The sequence below is a fragment of the Larimichthys crocea genome, chromosome XII (genome assembly GCF_000972845.2).
Source record: "Larimichthys crocea isolate SSNF chromosome XII, L_crocea_2.0, whole genome shotgun sequence".
Classification (NCBI taxonomy): domain Eukaryota; kingdom Metazoa; phylum Chordata; class Actinopteri; family Sciaenidae; genus Larimichthys; species Larimichthys crocea.
Genome location: NC_040022.1, coordinates 3,844,395 through 3,864,656, shown reverse-complemented (window position 1 = coordinate 3,864,656; position 20,262 = coordinate 3,844,395). Strand labels below are relative to the sequence as shown.

The following is a 20,262-nucleotide window of genomic DNA, read 5'->3' as shown; positions in this document are numbered from 1 at the left end:
ACCATAGCATATGATTCCTTTCCATACTCATCAAACCGTCAACAAGCTCCCTGCCCTATGGATTGTATCTGCAGTCGTTATCCTTCCACATTCAGGTTTTTTTTCTTTAATTTTCACTCATCTGTCTATCCATCATTTCACAGAGAGACATATGATGTTTTTTTGTTTAATTATGTTTTTTTTATTGGCAAGCAGAATTTACAAGCTACATTTATATTGAGATCACATTGGGTATAATTCAAAGACATCTACTCCTGGCACCAAATGGAACACCAGCAAACAAACTGGGAGGAGAGGTCAGAGTCAAGTCACTTATCTCATACAAACTCTTGTCTTTGGGGTCCAGTCTGTCCAAATATTGGCGAATTTATCCTGTTGTGCTCTTGAGAATGTGTCAACTTCCATGGTGTATATTGATGAATTATGTCACATTCAATGTGTGGGATGCTGCACAAACCTCAAATCTAAAAGAAACAGTGTATCTAAACTTCCTTTGGAGTCATTGGACATTCTTCAGGGCAGGACCAAAATATATGATAGTGTTTCACATTACTGGCCTGACATTCTCCAGCATCTGAGTTTAAGTTATATGATGTCTTTATTGTTACTGCATTCATCAAATAGAAAGTGTCATTCGTTATTTGTTGTTTTTTGCATATTGTGACTTATATTTCCATCTAGTCTATCAGAATTCTGAAACTTAGCATCAGTCAATATCCAATGGAGAACTCGGGTATAAAACATTTAAACATTTGTTTTGTTGAAGCAATGCTATGCAATTAAAATTGTTATTGGTTTAAGAAGAGAATGGGGTATTCCAACACAGATGTCATTTCAATTTTTACAAATTCAGAATACTGTCCATTCATTATCGTGGAAAATGAGTTTTGGTTAGCTGAAGTAGAGGACATATTAAAGACCTAGACAACAAGTACGGTCATATTGTGAACTATGAATATATCTGAAAAAAAGTCAAGATAATATGTAAAACAAAAGAAGATTATAACGTATATTTACGAGAAATGCAATCACATTAAGTTAAGTGGCTACAACTCGCAGTTTCTGTGATGAGGATACTAAGTATGTTTTTACATCGAGCTGGTTACACCCTCTAAAATATGTCACATGTCTCTTCTGACTCTCCCAATGTACATTGTGTAGTTTAATGTTTGCCCGCTTGCTCACATTGTGTTGCTTCTTATTTGATATGAATAGTGCAGTAATTCTGAGTAGAGGAGAAAAGCGGGTGGAAGTCTCAAGATTCATCCTGACAATCCATCCAGTGTTTTACGATGTGAAAATGTGTTTGTGTCTGAGCTCTGATGTTTTCTCATTTGGTTCTTTTTATTATTAATATCAACCTGCTCATAGACTGCAGATGGATCTGACACATACATCACACTGATGTTAAAATGTCTATCAGACCTATTCAGCACGCCTGTGCTGAATGGGTTTGATAATAATTCTGAATGACACTGAAATTGATGCTTGAAAGCTTTAATGCAAAGACTTTAGTTGAACAAACCAGAGTACATGTGAACAACATACAGTAAACATGATCTGACAGTTCAACACAAGAGAGAAGTAGAAGAAAGTGAAGACAAGGGCAGACTGGTCAGTTAGACCTCAGCAGAGTCCATCTTGATGTAGTCATTGATGAAGCGCAGATACTTGGACACCTTGGTGTAGACACCAGGGCGGCCTGGGAGGCCACAACCGTCCGGACTACCATAACTCATGATGCCCGCCTGCACGAAGCCACTGCCTTTACGGCACACCAGTGGACCCTAATCCCCCTTTGGAAACACAAAAATCACACATTCATTGTGAAAATCTTTCCACTTTGTTCACATTGTGTAGTTTGGTTGACACACAGTAGATAACTGCGGTGCTTCTCAACCTCGGTGTCAGACCTCTATCACAAAGAAGTGACTGGAATAGTAAAAACTCACTTTGCAGGCGTCCATCCCTCCATCCTGGCTCCCTGCACACAGCATGTCATCCGTCAGCTCGGGATACTTTGCCTTCATGCACTCTGAGAGATGAGGGAACTTCAGCTGCTGAAGGGTTTCTGGATCTGGCAGGGGAACTACACACACACACACACACACACACACACCACACACACACATGGAATAAAGATCATCCTGTTATAGGCCCTTATAGGCACTTTATGTACAGAATTTCCTTTGTCCACAAGCTGCTCAGACTATTTTCTTGATATGTGATAAGTGATATGTTGTTGTTATAATTAGTTATAACTGTGATACTGTATGTGCTTAGAACTACATTGTAGCTTGTCATTTATGTTGTTCTATTTTTATTCCAGAGTCTATTTATTAACTATTTATAATAAAGGTACAAATACTGCACTTTCATGTCACCCATGAGTTTCTGAAGAGTCGTATATCCTAACGCAGAAGGGGAATCTTTCAGGATTGGTGTCTGTTTCCGCGGGAGTTAATTGTACGAAACACCGCTGTTTATAAACTGGAAATACAAACAGACGCTGTTAGCTCGTTTAGCTCGTCGGCGTCGAGTACACGGTCCGTGACATGTCGACAGGTTGTTAGCGGCGGGTTTATCCGCCCTCGGCAGAAGGTTGATACGCCGTGTTAGCAGCCCGGTGGGTCGCTTTTATTCAGAGTAAATGAAAACACGGTGAGCAGGTCAACATGGAGCAGACAGCCAGCGTCAACGCAGATCCTGTTCAGCGCCCTGACAGCGCTGGTAGGTCTGTTTCTGCCTGCCAGTCAGCTATGTGTCTCGTCTTGAAAAATATACATTATTGTTATGTGACATTATTCTCTTCTGTTATTTACAGCTCGTTGCACATTGTGGCGCAACTGGGCTGCTTTTTGGTGAGTGTACAGTAAATACACAACATACAATTAAACTAATAGACCTTTTCCACAGCAGCCAGGCTTAACACAGGTGTTTCCAATGATACTAATTAAGGTCCATTTATTCCAGTGCCTTAATTAGTATCACTGGAAACACCTGTGCTACTTGTACATGTGAAAATGGCTGCTGTGAAAAATGTCAGTGTTGCCTATAATAAGAGGACTGATAGAAACGTATTAGACATGAAGTGAAATGAATGCTGTTTGCCAAACTAAAGTGGAAACACTGAAGCCCACAGCTTGCTGTAGTTTCAGACTAGGGAACAGAAACCTGCTGTGCAGGAAAGGTTAGACACGGGTTTCACGTGACAGTGAGTAAGTTATTAGTGTGTCTTTCGAGATGAATATTAGAGCAGGGTCTCATATTTCAATATGTTTTGAATAAAAGCTGTGAAAGACTCTCTTGGCTTTGTTTACAGTTAGAACAATATGCTCTTTTCTTCTATAGCTATTAGATTCAACTTTATTGTCATTACACATGTATAAATACAAGGCAACGAAATGCAGTTTGGCATCTAATCAGAAGTGCAAATGGAGAAGTGCAATAGATACAGCTAAATGCAGTATTTGCAGTAGTGCAAAGGTGTAAGGTGTGTATAGCTATGTGCAGAGTATGTACAGATAAACAATGTGGGCAGTAGTTATGTGCAGATTATATACAAATAACTTATGGGAGCATAATGTACAGGTAGTGCAATTAATAAGCTATGTCTTCTAATGTTGCATGGCTTGTGTGTTAGGTGTGTATTACTGTTTTACTGACTGCATCTCTTAACATTTTATCAAAATCAACATAATGACGAATTTTCACATGCGACACGGCTGTTTATTGCTGCTCGGCAGGGTTTGTGTCCTCGAATAATTTCGTGTTTTGTTGCAACTTGTCTTCATTTTGTATTTTTCGCACTATAGTGTTATTGATGATTAATGTGTGCTGTCCTTATAAATAAATAAGAAATGCCTATGTTTTCGTCATGTATTTTCTTATCTAAATTGCATTCTTTATTTAGGAGTCGCTCTTTTAAAGACAACGTGAAACTTATCTGCAGTCTATGAGCAGCCTGTCAGCCAGTGGCTCACTCGTCAGCTATTGACAACCCTGAATTATCTATGCTCTCTGCTGATTTTCATCGCAGGCTCCTTGGATTGTGCAACAACTTTGCTTATGTGGTAATGCTGAGTGCCGCTCATGACATCCTAAAAAAACAAGAGTCAGGAAACGCCACAGCATCTGTAAGAAGGCACATTTAAATACTACTAGCAGTGACTTGTGTTATCACTAAAGTCTTGAGGCTCTAAAGTATAAAAAGTATAAAGCTAAAAAGATTTTCACTTTTCTCTGTCTAGTCTTCAGTGACGCTGGCCGTGGATTTCCAGGGTGGGAACAGCAGCAACAGTAGCCGCTATGACTGCAATCCTGTCTCTACTGCGGTAAACAATCAATACATGACACGCAATAACCAGTATGTTGACAAAGAATTATTAGTCTGTCACTTTGCTCAAAAAACAAACAAACAGTAAACTGTAAATGAAATGTCCTCAGTACTATAATAGAAAATATTGCACACAAATACTATCTCATTATATTTCTTATTTGTTTGAGATATGAACAGTAATACTTGTGTTTCTCCTCAGGCTGTGCTGTTAGCCGACATCCTCCCAACACTCGTCATCAAGCTGTTTGCTCCCTTTGTGATCCACAAACTGCCTTATGGGTAAAACAGCCATTAGAAACCGGATTAACCGGATTATTTAATATGAATTAAAAAATGATGCTGTATTTAGCCACAGTTGTACCTGCAGGTATTTTAAATCTCAAACGTTGTCCCATCATTCAGTGTTATTCAGAAACATTTTGGCACCCGGTGTCGGCCAGGCCTTCTCATGGAACAGGCTTTCATTAGAGAAATGTCCTCTCAGCACTTCCTCCATGTTTATCTGTCGTCTTCATACATTCTTTCACTCATGCTTTCCAGTTGCTTCCTCTTTACTGTTAAGCTGCTGTCAGTGAAACTTAATGTTTGAGTGTCTTCCAGCATAAAATCAACAATTATAAAGAACAATTATAGTGAATTATTGAAGGATTTCCATCAGCCCCTACTGTACATTAATGAAATTAAAGCAGCACTGTGTAGAAATTGGTATTTTTGCCATTTAAAGCTTCATAGTATAATACCACAGTCATAATAGCTTGCTAGCTCATATGGACAGCTGTACACATGTATTTGTTCTGATCACGTTACTTATGATCAAAAACTAGTGAGTCAACAACTTTTCAAACAGCCAAACACAGGAGAGGGTGAGGCAAGTGTAACACTCGGTGAATACACCGTAAGATGCCACTAAGCCCTGCACGCTGGCACTTTGAATGTTTTTGTACTGCAACATGAATATCGTCCTGACTGTTTGCTGTTTTTCAGGTTTCGAGTGTTGTTCTGTGTCTTCATGGCAGCAACAAGTTTCCTCCTTGTGTCTTTCTCCTCAGCTGTGTGGATGAGCATTCTGGGTAAGGGTGTCTTTTTTTAACGAAGGCACTATTCATTTAGTTATCACTTTTATCATGATGGTGTGTTAGATGCAGTTTCCTTTCCTGTCAACTTCACAGAAATATGATTCAGTTGATGTCTTATCACGACTTGCTGCTAGAAGTCTTTATCACCCTGCTAATACTGATCAGTCAACAGATATTTATGTTGAAATCATATATTTTAAAAAATAGCTATGTGGATGCTGATTTCTGACGTGTTGTACCTTTCACCTGTCAGTGATAAACAGAGGAGCTTGATTGACGAGTGTCCAAAATCCCCATGCACTGCTCCCTATAGATTATTACTATATGACTCGAACTGTGTCGATTATGTAGCTGCGAGTGAATGAATTTGTAAGAACAAGAAGACAAGCTGTATGATTCAGCTATCACTTCACAGTTTCAAACACTTGAGAAAATCTATGGTGGTGTGATGATTTCTTTTCTGTAATTCAGGAGCAATTTAAAGGCGTCTCTGTCCTTCACATCTGACTGACCTTCTGTGTTTCTAGGAGTGATCTTTGCCAGTTTCAGCGCTGGACTGGGAGAACTGTCCTTCCTCTCTCTCTCTGTCTTCTTCAGCAGGTAAACACTTAAAGCACTCAACACTTATACAAAAACACTTCTTATGAAAACGAGTTCAACACTGAGCGCAGACAAACCTTTTTTATCCAGACAAAGTTTTTTTCTTGCTTGATTCACCCTCAATAAATAAAATAGATGAAATGTTCAGAATAACACATAAATCCAAATATTCATTATAAATAAAAAACAAGTGATTCTAAGACAAACAGTAATATGAAGTCATCCACATTACCTAGAATCATTCCTATAAAATGGGAATGTGCATGGCTTCTAGTAGCTCACCTGGTGGGCACACCGTGTACGGAGCTCAGTCCTTCCTGCGGTGATTTCAGAATTATACTAGAGAATGTAGCCATTTCTGACATTTGACTCTGAAGTTCCTGATGTTAGATTTTAAATAAGGTCCCTGAAAGGCTCAGAGAGAGTCACTCAACACAAAAGGTGAGGTTTGTTCTCTGAATGAGACTCGGTAATCAGCTGTATTTCTCCATTATGACCAGTCATGGATCTCATGTTCTTATCAGCCAAGACACTGTGTGTCTTATGAGGACATTTAGTTTGGATTGTAAACACTGGTTTCCCATCTGCCTCAGGGGTGTACTGGGAGGCTGGGGTTCGGGTACTGGTGGTGCTGGTGTTGCCGGAGCCCTCCTCTACTCAGGCCTCACTCAAGCCGGCCTGTCGCCCCAAGTTACACTTCTCATCATGCTGGTGGTCCCGTTGGGCATGTTGATTAGGTAAGTGTGGAAGTCAAATGAAAAATAAAGCTTTGTATTTGCTACCAAAATGCCTCTTTAGTTTCCTTCTATGTTCAAAAGACTGTCTGATATTTTTACTAGCCCTGATGAGACTAAATCCAAAGAGAGTTGCTGATCTTTATATAAACAGTATGATTTTAATGTGGATTCTACATGTGTCTTTTTCTGTTTCTCTCAATACACATTTTGGTTCTGATTTGTATCCCACCACCACAGCTACTTCTTCCTGCTGGTTCCTCCACCTTCATTACCTCAGTGGACAAACAGGGAGGCACAATATGTAGCTGTGGGCTCAGAGGAGAGACGACGGTTGATGGATGGACCAGAAGAAGACGAGCACGATAAATCAAGGCCAGGTACACATCACACATGACAAATGATAAAGTCATAATAAATGAATAGAAGTCAAAATAGTGAATAAATCCAGTCAAAGCAGGAATAAATAAACACATGTATAGGTTCTTTGCTTTGCGACTGTGCTGATCTAACAGCAGTTTAACTTTCATTGTAGTTGTGCAATACATTTATTTTGAAACTTAGAGCAGTGCACTGCCTTCATCTCATCAGATAATAATGTAGGAATGGTTGAGGGAAAAGGTTTTATCTTGAGGTTTCTTAATTTAGCTTTTTTAAAGATATTTTTTGGCCTTTTCAAGCTTTATTGTATAGCGACAGCTGAAGAGTGACAGGAATGTGGGGAGAGAGAGATGGGGAACGACATGCAGCAAAAGGCTGCAGGTCGGATTTGAACCCTGGGCCGCTGCTGAGCTTTCGTACATGGGGTGGATGGTCTACCAACTAAAAAAGTTTTGCTTTCATTTTGTAACATTACATGAGTCTTTAGACACCGTGAGTGGTTTTTAGTCATTGATAAGGTCAGATCACCTCAGATGTTTTATCTCGGTCTGGTTGGTGGACGTTGTGTGTCATCCAGATATTTCTGCATTAAAAGAGATTAAAGAATCTGATTTGTGGGGAAACAGATAAAGACTAAATGTTACATTCTGTTCACCAGCTAGTCTCCAACTGTGTCTGTCTGCAGTGCTGTAGTGTACAGTGGGTTCATCAGAAAAGTTTTTAAGAGGTGTCTATGAGAGCAGTGACAGAGAATCTAAACAGTGAAGTTCAGGGCTGGAAAATCATGTCACAAATCATGTTAGTCTTATGATCCATTGATATATATTGAATACAGCCACTTTAAATGGCAATAATTCAGAGCTCAAAATTCTCCGTACAAGACCCACCTGACCACCGCCTCAATAATTATACAGTATTTTAGTACATGAGTGTTTAAGACATTTGAAATAACATCTCTGGTGAAATGTTGAACTGGTATTTGATTTATTTTAAAGACTGAAATGAGAAGATTGACATCAATCAACATACATCTGTGCAGATGTCAGGATGTGGTCAACATTTCAAAAACAAAAGTACATACTAACACCTCTTAATGAAAGCAAGAAAAACAAGTAGTTATTTCCTTCCTGTTATTTTAACAGAGAATAAACCGCACAATTAAAACATCATATGTATCATTTATATTTTAAATGAATGATTTAAATTCAGTCCACCTGCTCACAGTGTGCATTATCAGTGGTTTTGTTCTCCATGTACAAACCCTTCGTACAAAATAATATCTCTTCATAAAGAGTCTTTCTACAACTTAAAAGCATGAAAGGTCTAATAACTAGATGGGCCATGTTCTCTTCCCCCTGAATGGAACAGAGGACACCACTGGACCCCTCACCTTCACAGAGAGACTGCACATCATCAAAGTATGTGTTCTATTCACTTTCCTTCAGAGTATTTGAGTGTTTGTCTGGTCAGTCCTTTTGATTCCTGATTCCTGTGAGCAGGGCCTGCTGAAGTTTGTGTTTCCCCTGGGACTCGTCTACTTTGCAGAGTACTTTATCAACCAGGGCTTGGTAAGTCCTCTGATGCCTCCTGGCATCACATTCATCTCACTGCACGCTGTTAAGCCTTCTGGTGTCGGCTGCGTGGAGGTGACACGTGGTTGTGATGTTACTGCGCACAGAATAATCTAAATGTTCCCTTTTCCAGATGGAGCTCCTGTATTTCCCCAACTTTTTCCTGTCCCATGCAGAGCAGTATCGCTGGTCAGTAAAGCTCACTGCAGTATTATTCTGAAGGGATTACTCTACTTGAATTGTTGGTCATTAATTGTGTGTGTGTGTGTGTGTGTGTGTGTGTGTTTGTGTGTGTGTTTAGGTATCAGACGCTGTACCAGGTTGGTGTGTTGGTGTCTCGCTCCTCCCTGTGCTGTGTAAAGATCAGGAAACTCTGGACTCTCTCTCTGCTACAGGTCAGAAATATGAGTATGAATCAGCAGAAAGGCGATGTGCCTTGGGTGACATTTTCTTTATTATGAACATTTAAATGTTAACAAATAATAAGAATAATTCTATCATATAATTATTAGACAGATGTGAATGTGTATCCAGGCTATGGGAAGTTAAGAAATGTTTGTTCTTTGTAGTTCTTACATATAGTACCATAATTGTGTTTGCTTATTCCCACCATTATGTTGATATCACATGACTAACACTTTTCAATCTATTGGTGACTGAATGAATACCCTTTGTTTCTTGTGTGTTGTTCTTTTGAGTGTTTATGCAGTACCTGTGTAGAGGATACGATGATATGATATGATTTTAACTAACCCACAAGCTAAAACCAGCACTCCCAGCTGTAAAAAAAATAATAAAATAGAGAGAAGTCCAGTTTTTCAATATAATGCACTTTTATTCCTGATTTGTCCACTGGAGGTCGCACTGTCCTAAGAGTAGCAGGCTCTATGTGGAAACAGAAATCCTGCGTGCTAACATTCAGACAAGTGTTGGCTACTGGTCATGCTAAAGCCAACAGTGATTATGCAATGTTTTGCTGGTGCCCACTTGAGGTGAATGTGGTCTGTATGTGACCATGAGCTAAAATGAGTTGGACATCACTGCTTTAGACTGAGGTTAGTCTCTGCCTCTTGTCTTTGTGTTTGTATTTATATTTTTCATTCATGCACTAAACTGATGATAGCTTGAGGATTGGTGAGAGCTTTAAAGGTCCAATGTGACAGATTTAGATGGTTCTATTTACAGAATATGGCAGAAGTGAACTATAATATGCATACGTATGTTTTCATATAGAAAGTGAAGATTAGAATCATTATGTTTTTGAGACTTTTATATCTACATATCTACCTCTTCCATGAAGTCTGCCATATTGCACGGCCATGTTTCTACAGTAGCCATCCAGTAGTGGACAAACTAAACACTGGCCTTTCATGTTTTTCACACATTTCACTGTATTTCTCCTTCATACTAGCAAGGAAAGGGTGAAATGAGGGGGCTGCAATGCAACAGCTTCACAACTAGAATTCACTAGACTAGAATGTTTTCACCAACTGTAGCCAAGCTGCCAATAAAATTCAATAAAATGATTTAGTTGTCAGTGTTGACCCACATTTTAGTGAATGTGGGTCAAAGCAACACCGGTGTGAACCAGAATGTACCTTATCTTTCACAGTAACAGGTACAGTGAAGACAGACAGCAGTACAAATCCACTTCAAACTGGTATCACAAAGATTAGCTCTGAAGCTTGATCATAGAACATTTCTGTTAATATTTAACTAGTGAATGTGGATCCATCTGGTTTGCAGTGTACTGTAATTATGTCTGATTACTAGGTCCTCTTTGTCTTCCTCTCTGGCCTCCTCAGGTGGTGAATGCTGTGCTGCTCCTGTTCGCAGTGCGTTACCTTTTCCTGCCCAGTGCCTGGCTGGTGTTTGTTATTATCCTCTATGAGGGACTGCTGGGTGGAGCTGCATATGTCAACACTTTCTATTTCATCAGCAAGGAGGTCAGGGCAACTCTCTTGTCTGCTGGTTTTGTTATTCAGGGTATCCACTGAAAGCATCTGTTTGCTGTAAACTCAACACTACCTCAGTGTTAACCTGTTGTGTAACTGACCCCATCAGTACAACAGTCACATCAAATTTACCAATAGAAATACTTTTCAACTGCATGTCCATGAGTCCTTTCAAACTACTGTTTATGAAACTCAGTGCTTCCTACATATGTTTCACATTAAAGCCTGATCAAAGGCCAGATTCCCTCCCTCTGACCCGCAGGGGAGAAACATCAGCAGGAGAGTTTTACAGAGAATTTATTACGATCTGAGACTTACCGTCATCTCACAGTTCTTTTGTCTTCTGCTTTATATCCACACTGAATGTTTATTAATGAGGCTGTAGTGGGTGGTGGTGTTGAACTTGAGTGCATTAGACTGCAGGGTGTATCTAATATTTTATCCACAGGAGCAGTAGCATTAGATTGTTCAGGTGTGTGAGCACACCCTCCCTGTACAGCTCAGGTGTAACTGTGTTTGTTATTCTAAATGAAACGTGATGTCCATCTTCTGTCCACAGACTGAAGACAGACAGAGGGAGTTTGCCATGGCTGCTGCCAGTGTAGGAGACAGTCTGGGCATAGCTCTGGCTGGACTTGCTGCTTTCCCCGTCCACAGATACTTCTGTTCCCTATGACCCAGCCTACACACCGACCAAGCAGGATGAATAAGAAAGACGTGGGTGCCTTCCATTTGAGGGATTTAAAAAAAAATTTGAAATGAGTTAGAGACCACCAGACTAAAGCAGACTTTACTCCCACATAAAAATATTGACTCTTCATGCTGTATTAAATTTGGATTCAGCACTAGTAAGTGACATACATGCTGTGAGCGGCCATGATCAGAGTCCAAGATCCCACGACTCAAGTGGTTTTCAAGAGGAAGTCATGCTAATACCTTATTGAACGTAATCGTGTGTTTGGGGTTTGCTGCTTTGCACAAGCTGCTTCACAAGAAAAACCTCCCTGTGGTTCTATAGTGAAATACGTTTGTGAGGCAATGAAGGCAGGACAGGAAGTTCGGTTGGAGTAAAGTTCTTAGGTGACAATAAACATAACTTGTGATGTTAATTAGACATTTTTTATTTATATTGACCACTGATGGTGTGAGACATTTTATTTCTGTTATGTCATTATTATATTTTGATGTTGTGTCCTCAGTACTGGCACACAACTGAATGGCTTAACACAGTTAAAGTTGCTTCTCTGGCTCTCTCAATAGGTACGATTGATTCATGATTCCTTCTGTATTTTAGAACCAGGCTGAATCATGTTATTGATTAACTGACGGACACATGTCGTTACTTTTGTTTTGCTGTTCAGTCACTGATGCTGTTAAAACAGGTCATGACTGAAGTGACCAAAAATGCTTTTTAACACAAGTTTCTAACAAAGGTCATTTTATGTAGATTAACATTTTAGACTATATAACATCTGGAAACATGTCCAGAGCTTTAAGATGCTAATAATGAATTTATGTGAAATCAATGAAAGGATGTCACAACTAAAGACATGATTGACATTTTTGGGTATTCCTGTTACCATTGTTAAGATGACCAGGACATTTTGCCTTTGTTATTCTGCTTTTATGTTTTATTAAAGTAATCTTACTAAACTTGGTTTAAATGTCATCTTACAAATGGTTTCAATCGTCACAATAATAATGATCAAATAAGATGTCTTAATACACGCATACTGATGTGCACAATCCTACTGAATTTTAACTACTAACATTTATATCATGCTGCTACTGTTTATTCTTTCAGTCGTTTGTGTAAATCTGCAAGAAGTTTTGAATTGTTAATAACTGTCACAATGTAAATAAAATATGAAGTGCATTTCAAAAGTGTATTTATTTTAAAGTTAGTGGTTATGGTGCTTTGAACTATGATTATTGCTTTTGGTCATTTGATATTAAATAGCATGGTGTTTGAAGTATGAGATCTTAAGTTTCATTCAAAACCATTTCTCTAAAATACAACCAAGGATCACTGTTTTAAACAATTACTCTGCTGATTTTATTAATTAGCTCATTACTTTATTCATAAAGAGTAATTACATAGTGAAATGTGCACATTAAAATGTCAAAGCCTGAGGCGATGACTTCATATTAATGCTTATTTTGTTTGACCAAGAAGTCCAAGATCTTCAGTTTACTTTTACAATCTGAAACAGGCCATAAATGTAATGATTAAAAATAATAATAATAAAAAGTGCTAAATCAATAATTGATGGACTGACTCGAGTTCACATAGTCAAACTAATAGTAGAGGACAGTTTGCTGAAGGTACATAATACACATAAACAATGTGTAGATCCCCTCCAGTGTTTTGCAGACAAAAATCTTTAATATTTTTTTGTCTGATGTACTTTTTTATACAACAAACTAGGATATGTGACATAGTGGACACCAGATGAGCCCTCCTTCACTGCCTCAGTGCACTGAAGGTTTCACGGTCATGTGAGCTGTTGACTTTGTTGACACTGACATTAATGTCTTTACATGCAGTCAATGTTTGTGATCAATGACGTCCATCATTCACGCACTGAAGAAGTGACGTAACGATAGTAACATCCATTTTTGACTGGACGGGGACTTTAATCTTCCATTTTTCCATTACCATTCCTTCTCTATGACGTCTTTATTTTATTTATATTTAACACGCCTCTTATATCAACTTAAACTGAACAGACTGAACCATACAGCACGTTTTATTCCCATTGTTACAAATATAACATCCTCTTCGCTGGTTGAAGCCGGCCAGTGCGCGTTCCCTACACCGGAAGTCACAGCCGAGTGGTCGCTGTTCGTGAGCACGGCAGCAGGAGTGAACCGGCACAGACTGTACCGGGGGAGAGAAAAAGAGGAGCCGGTGGACGGCTGAAGAGCACTATCCACGGAATGAAACACATTGCTGTTTGATTCTCGTCGTTCTGCTCCTGCTCCCTTGACGGTAACCACTCACAGCTCGTGTTTCGTCGAGCCGCCCGGCGCCGTGCTAGCGTTAGCTCACGAAGTTAGCACAGCGGCGCTAAAGCAGCTAGCACAGCGGCGTTTCGACAGCTAACCTACATACGTCTCTTCGGTTCAGTAGCACGGCGTGTGAGTGAGTGAGTGTGGTCGTTTGACACCGGCTGGCAGACATTAGTGATAACATTCAGGACAAATAACCGAACAAAGTGGTTTCGGTAAATTATCAAAGAATCAGTTGGTCGCTGACGTCGTGAGCTAACGCGCTAACGGTTAGCTCAGTGTTTAGCTACGCCCATAGGCCTTTACATTCCTGGACGGATAGCTGCTCTCTGCTACATGTTTCCTTTTGTATTCTTTATAGATAAACTATAACTAATGCTGTAATGTGTTTTTATACTGTCGTCATTAGATTGTGTTTTATTGTGTAGTTAGGAAGCACTTTGAGGAAACGCGGGCCCAAGTTATCGAACAACAAACGCTAACTTGTTTCTCCGTGACTGCTGTTGCGTCGTTTCACTTTTCGGGTTTGTTGTTAAACCTTTTTTTTTTATTTTTATGTTTCCCCTCCACAGTTGTTTATCCTGCTCGCCCTCACACCCTGACGTGTCGAAGAGTCCTGCCTGTATACGAAGAAGGGGAGTCGTGTTGTGACTGTCCACCCCGGGAAAAGAAAGAAAAGAGAGAGAGTGTTATCTCAGTGTGAGCCCGGTGCGTGAGAGGAGGAGGAGGAGGAGGAGGAGAGTGAGTGAGTGAGACCATAAGTGTGTGAGCAGCTCTCCCTATGTGTGTCACAATGGGGGACATCAGTGACCTGGACCGACAGATCGAGCAGCTCAGACGCTGTGAGCTCATTAAGGAGAATGAAGTCAAAGCACTGTGTGCTAAAGCCAGGTAATGGATGAGCTTTAATCCACACACACACACACACAAGGCTGACTCATGCTGAGTACATCAGCTTAAACTCAAACGTGTAGGCTGTGTCCACATGGCACGCTGACTTCTGATTGTAGTACTGCGATGAAGGCTAGTTAATTCACTGTTGGTGTGGTTTGTTACACGGAGGAAGTTGTTAAACATTCAGCAGGTTACGACACTAGCGTTTATAAATGTCGAATGTTACAAGAGCAAAGCTGTGATGCAGGCTGTCATTTCCTGAACAAGAGGCGTAGAATAACTAAGAATGTTACGTGTAACTGACTTTTATGTTCATGAATTGTGTGCTGGGTTATCGCAGTATTTAAGAGTCAGTTTAAGACTTTCTATCTGCTCTTGAGGTTGCTTTAAATGCCATTTTTAAACACTCTGTCATGATTGTTTAATGGTGCTTCAACCCAATTTTATCATTGTGCTACAGTTGGCTTTAAAAAGCACGAAAAGAAGCACAGAAACTTCTAAAGTCATCTTTGTTTGAGCACTGAAATCTGCCAAGTCAGCTCTAATGTCAGCCAATAGCTCTGCATTTGTCCTGCAGGAATGAAAGAAATGTAAACAGTGGATCCCCTCAGCTTGGAGACACACACACAAACAAACAAACAAACTCCAGCCTCTACTGTCCACTAGAGGGCGTTGTTCTGCCACTGAAAGTTTCTCACTTTTCTAAACATGGGTATGAAATCCTAAAGACGTACGTGTGTGTGTTTTCAGAGAGATTCTTGTCGAAGAAAGCAACGTTCAGAGGGTAGACTCTCCTGTCACAGTGAGTAACGCCGTCTGTCAGCTCATGTTTCAGAATTTTCCTAAAATCAATGAAATGTGCTAACCTTTTTATTTTATTTTCATAGGTGTGTGGTGATATACATGGTCAGTTCTATGACTTGAAAGAGCTGTTTAGAGTAAGTCTGTTTCTCGTTACACACTCGCTCATCACGTTTTTGTTTATCCGTGTGGGACACAGTAAACGTTGCAGATAAGCGTTACATTGTGGAGCTTTGTGGACACGCTCGAGTCGATGAGTAGTGTCTGTTGTTAGTCTGTATTCAGGAGCAGCACGCCACCAGTCCAGTTATAGAGAATAGTGGTGTCTCTGTTTGTAAAGTCAATGTATTTGCATAAAGTTGTCAGTATATCCGTGTTTAATGACTTCCTTTCACGCGACAGGTTGGTGGTGATGTTCCAGAGACAAATTATCTCTTCATGGGAGACTTTGTGGACAGAGGCTTCTACAGTGTGGAGACTTTCCTTCTTCTGCTAGCTCTTAAGGTACATGAATGATTGTTTTGTTCTTTTGGAGAAGAGATCACCTCCCTTTACTCGTGCTGCAGGTTTGTAAGTGTTTTAAGAAATAAGATCCTCATTTCTTTGCTCCTGCTCTGCTCCTCAGGTGCGTTATCCAGACAGGATAACCTTGATTCGGGGAAACCACGAGTCCCGGCAAATTACCCAGGTTTACGGCTTCTACGACGAGTGCCTCCGCAAGTACGGCTCAGTCACCGTGTGGAGATACTGCACTGAGATATTCGACTACTTGTCCCTCTCTGCTATCATTGATGGCAAGGTGAGATACTCTTCTGTTAAGCTGCTGCTACTACTGGAATGTCTTGTCCGTCCTTGTGTAATAAATGAGGTGTAATGTTGATACATTCTTCTGCTTGTCCTTCAGATCTTCTGCGTGCACGGTGGCTTGTCTCCATCCATCCAGACACTTGACCAGATCCGGACCATTGACAGAAAACAGGAAGTGCCCCATGACGGGCCCATGTGTGACCTCCTGTGGTCAGATCCTGAAGGTACAGGCCTCCCGTTGAGCTTTTCAAACATTTCTCTGTAAACACACATGCATGCTTGTGTCTCTCTCAAACCCCGATGGTCGATCTTCTCTCCTGCAGACACCACAGGGTGGGGGGTGAGTCCCAGAGGTGCTGGTTACTTGTTTGGGAGCGACGTGGTGGCCCAGTTCAACGCCGCCAATGACATCCACATGATCTGTCGAGCACACCAGCTGGTCATGGAGGGCTACAAGTGGCACTTCAACGAGACGGTGCTCACTGTGTGGTCAGCACCCAACTACTGTTACAGGTAGACACAGACAGTCTCTGTTTGAATGGACGGAATGTCAACAAGTCACATTTACAAGCACTGCTCCGGAGAGCCATCACTTATTTCTGTTGCTCACCTTGTGATTGTTGTAAAACTGCAGCCACGTGTTTGTAACCACAGCCTGTCTCACTCCAACAGTCACTCTCACACATCTTGTTAAGCGGTCACAGGTTTTCTCAGTCCAGCCAAGAGCACACACACAACGGGTGGAAGCATATGGCAATCACAAACATTGAAGGACAGGTCTCCTGGCAGCAGAGTTAGGAGCTAATTATAAAATTAGAGAATTGTGAAGAAGCTAAATGCAGGAAGGACTAGGGCTGGGCCATATATTGATATTTTAATCTATATCGATATATTTTCAAACGCGATATAGCATAAGACCACAATATCGATATATTTTCAAACGCGATATAGCATAAGACCACATTGTTTATATTTATAGTTCATTTTGCGTTAAAATGACTATACATTTCTTCCCTTGAGCTGCCAGTTCGCTTTTATTTCTCCTCTCTCTCTGTCCAAGTCTCCTGCTGCTCGTTGACGTCATCATGTCAGAGTCTCCAATAACTCCAGAAAAAGTTGCTAGATTTGTCACTGGTCACTTTTTAGGAAAAAACAAAACTCTAGAGGGTCTGAAAAATAAACTAAATATAACGACAAAGTCACTAAGATGTCAACACTGGACCACTGATTAGGGGCAGCAGCGTTAGAGGTGGTGACCAGGTCTTGACCTGTGTGTCAGCTGTTGCAGTGCATTGTGGGATTTGTAGTATGAGTGGTGAGAGTGCGATTTACAGAGGGGCCATTGATAAAAGATGTATGAAATTATCCGGCCACAGAAAAAATATTAATATATATTGAGTTATCTGACTGAATGATAGTGGAAGCTCATAGCTTTCTAATATCACTGCCTCATTATTGGAGCACAGTCTGACTAAAATGATAAATCCACATGTTGCATAGGCGTAACAATTACAACGGTGTGTATGAGAATTTCAGCCTCTGAAGCTGCAGCTGCCGTGTGTGCTTCGGCACAAAGTCATGCACACTGAATGAAAACTCGACATTACTCCACACCACAACTCTTTTGTCCATAGAGTCAAAGCTGGGACGGAACATGAGCAATCCTTTTAATAACACAGACACACATTCAACCTAAAGTTCTAATATATTATCACAAATCAAAGTTCATTTGAACATCTGAATACATGCTTATAATATCTAACAGAGGCTAAGGGTAAAAATAATAATAAAAAACAAAGCTGTGCTTATACATAGGTTTACTTTCAAATCTCATAAGTAGTCTCAGACTATAATGTTTATCTTTGACATACACCATAGGTTTTTTTCACAGGTGTATTATTAGAAACGTATGTTTTAAATATTTACACATCCATGGGAACGTCTGTGAATGTCATTTTCGCAGGCTGCGATTTTCTACTGTTGATTTTAGCCATCACCTGCTCCAGGTGTTGCTGTTCAGCACAAGTTTCCATGGTGATGTGTCACCACTAGCCATTGTTACTTCACCAACCCCAAATCCTGCTTGGTAGCACAGCACCCTGGGAAAGAGAAGTGTCCTCAGTGTCTGACCTGTTCTCTGTCTCCCTCTGGACAATCAGATGTGGTAACGTGGCGGCCATCTTGGAGCTGGACGAGCATCTACAGCGGGAGTTCATCATATTTGAGGCAGCGCCGCAAGAGACCAGAGGCATCCCCTCCAAGAAGCCAGTAGCTGATTATTTCCTGTGAAGTCTTTGAGCAGAGAGCCATGATGTGTGGAAATCTCCAGTACCATTATTATTTTTTATTATTTTTATTTTCACCGGCCACCCTTCCATCCTGCTGCTGGACGGTTCTGTCAGTCTGAACTCAGAGCAGTTAGACAGAAAGCCTGCCAAACCCGAGAAGCTCCACACAGCTTCAGCCTGAAGAGCTGGATTTTTTGCCACACTGCCCAAGCCTGATAGAGCGCCGTCACTGTGAAAGGTGTAGGGGATGAGGTGGATACTGGGCCCATGACTGTTGTCACTTCTCCTCAGTTGATATGAGACGGTCATTTTCTCTGTCCCCCTCCACCTCCTTCCAGTTCAGTACGTTCTCCACCTCCTCCTCTCTCTGTAGATACCACACACTCCCTCTCTGACTTACCTCCACCACTCTTGTAGTATTTTTTTCATGATCAACATTGTCATTTTAGTTTTAGAAGTATTCGGAAGGAGCGTTCTTTTTTTTTTTTTTTTTTCCCTTCTTCCAAAAATATGCAGACGTAGGAAGTTTCACAATTTTATCATTTTAAAGAATTCCTTCATTGCATAATGTTGTCTTTGTTTTTGATTTTTGTATGATTGTTGCTGCCATTATTAAATGCAAAACGACCCCAACCCTCTCTCCAAACACACACACACCTTTTGCTCTTATGTCTCTGTTGAACTGTCATGTGTGTCACTATTTAACATACCCAGTGCTGCAGCTCAGCACCTTCACAAAGAAATAGCAGACATGTAATGCGTGGCCGACAGGAGTCACTATGTTCACCATCGTTTTCTCTCTTAATTCCTTTTAAACTACAACTCTCTGTAGGTCTGTCATTTTTGATATTGTGAGAATAAAGTTTTGTATCAATGCCGAATTAATCTCAGGTGTGGTTTAATGACATGGTAACCATGGTTACATATTCACAGGCAGCTCAATATATGAAAATCAAAGTGAGTCACTTTCTCCCTTTCAACTGTAAAGCTGTTAGTCATCCTCCAGACTGAACTTGACTCGCATTTATACAACCCCTGGTAAAAAATGATGGAATCAGCAGTCTTGGAGGATGTTCATTCAGTTTCATTTAGTAGAAAAAGCAGATCACAGACATGACACAAAACTAAAGTCATTTCAAATGGATTTTTAGACCAAGCAGAGGGAAAAAATGATGGAATCATAAAAAAACAAAAGAACACTTCAACACACCACTGGTTCCTTGTTGCACCACCTCTGGCTTGTAGTCTCTGAGGCATGGACTTAATGAGTAACAAACAGTACTCTTTATCAATCTGGCTCCAACTTTCTCTGATTGAAGTTTTTTGTCTTGACGCTTTGATGTCTTCCTTGGTCTACCAGTATGCTTGCCTTTAACAACCTTCCCATGTTGTTCATACTTGGTCCAGATTTTAGACCAACATCTTTTGCAACATCGCGTGATGATTTACCCTCTTTGATAATCCTCTCCTTTGTTTCAATTGACATCTCTCGTGTTGGAGCCATGAATCATGTCAATCCACTTGGTACAACAGCTTTCCAAGGTGTGATCGCTCCTTTTTAACTGCAGACTAATGAGCAGATCTAATCTGATGCAGGGGTTAACTGCAGACTAATGAGCAGATCTAATCTGATGCAGGGGTTTAGTTTTGGGAAAGAAAATTTACAGGGTGATTCCATCATTTTTTCCTCGGAATTGAGTGATTCCATATTTCTTTCCCTCTGCTTGGTCTAAAAAAGTAACTGTTAGGGACTACCTTTTTCTTGATTTCTTTTAGTTTTTCTTAAAGCCAGAACGTTGCCATT

General features: G+C 40.4%; 2 protein-coding genes across 4 annotated transcripts; both read left to right on the top strand.

The window, feature by feature from the left end:
• The first annotated feature begins 2,470 nt into the window (after positions 1-2,470).
• cln3 (CLN3 lysosomal/endosomal transmembrane protein, battenin) lies at positions 2,471-12,532 on the top strand. Of its 2 annotated transcripts, none has more exons than XM_010751054.3 (15): positions 2,471-2,730; positions 2,825-2,861; positions 4,040-4,136; positions 4,251-4,334; positions 4,539-4,618; positions 5,324-5,409; positions 5,943-6,015; positions 6,609-6,752; positions 6,990-7,129; positions 8,499-8,548; positions 8,630-8,698; positions 8,835-8,890; positions 9,003-9,096; positions 10,507-10,647; positions 11,216-12,532. In XM_010751054.3, the coding sequence occupies exons 1-15, from the start codon at positions 2,676-2,678 to the stop codon at positions 11,330-11,332; spliced, it is 1,323 nt and encodes a 440-aa protein (XP_010749356.2). In that variant the 5' UTR covers positions 2,471-2,675; the 3' UTR covers positions 11,333-12,532. The 2 variants fall into 2 exon arrangements, with proteins under 2 accessions (XP_010749356.2, XP_019118103.1); XM_019262558.2 differs by having other exon boundaries at positions 2,471-2,734.
• A 916-nt stretch (positions 12,533-13,448) lies between these two features.
• Positions 13,449-19,339, top strand: LOC104935244 (serine/threonine-protein phosphatase 4 catalytic subunit B). Of its 2 annotated transcripts, none has more exons than XM_010751053.3 (9): positions 13,449-13,648; positions 14,241-14,559; positions 15,313-15,364; positions 15,450-15,500; positions 15,766-15,867; positions 15,989-16,162; positions 16,268-16,394; positions 16,494-16,683; positions 18,330-19,339. In XM_010751053.3, the coding sequence occupies exons 2-9, from the start codon at positions 14,450-14,452 to the stop codon at positions 18,457-18,459; spliced, it is 936 nt and encodes a 311-aa protein (XP_010749355.1). In that variant the 5' UTR covers positions 13,449-13,648; positions 14,241-14,449; the 3' UTR covers positions 18,460-19,339. The 2 variants fall into 2 exon arrangements, with proteins under 2 accessions (XP_010749355.1, XP_027141363.1); XM_027285562.1 differs by lacking the exon at positions 13,449-13,648 and adding an exon at positions 13,793-13,809 and having other exon boundaries at positions 14,406-14,559.
• Positions 19,340-20,262: the final 923 nt, after the last annotated feature.

What these genes read in the sequence shown, in the direction of transcription:
- cln3 (XM_010751054.3), top strand. Translation starts at nt 2,676, where the DNA reads ATGGAGCAGACAGCCAGCGTCAACGCAGATCCTGTTCAGCGCCCTGAC. An exon ending in ATCCACAAACTGCCTTATGG is followed by an intron (nt 4,619 to 5,323) that starts GTAAAACAGCCA and finishes GCTGTTTTTCAG; the next exon opens with GTTTCGAGTGTTGTTCTGTG. An exon ending in GCACGATAAATCAAGGCCAG is followed by an intron (nt 7,130 to 8,498) that starts GTACACATCACA and finishes TGAATGGAACAG; the next exon opens with AGGACACCACTGGACCCCTC.
- LOC104935244 (XM_010751053.3), top strand. Translation starts at nt 14,450, where the DNA reads ATGTGTGTCACAATGGGGGACATCAGTGACCTGGACCGACAGATCGAG. An exon ending in ACTTGAAAGAGCTGTTTAGA is followed by an intron (nt 15,501 to 15,765) that starts GTAAGTCTGTTT and finishes TTCACGCGACAG; the next exon opens with GTTGGTGGTGATGTTCCAGA. An exon ending in GCACCCAACTACTGTTACAG is followed by an intron (nt 16,684 to 18,329) that starts GTAGACACAGAC and finishes CTGGACAATCAG; the next exon opens with ATGTGGTAACGTGGCGGCCA.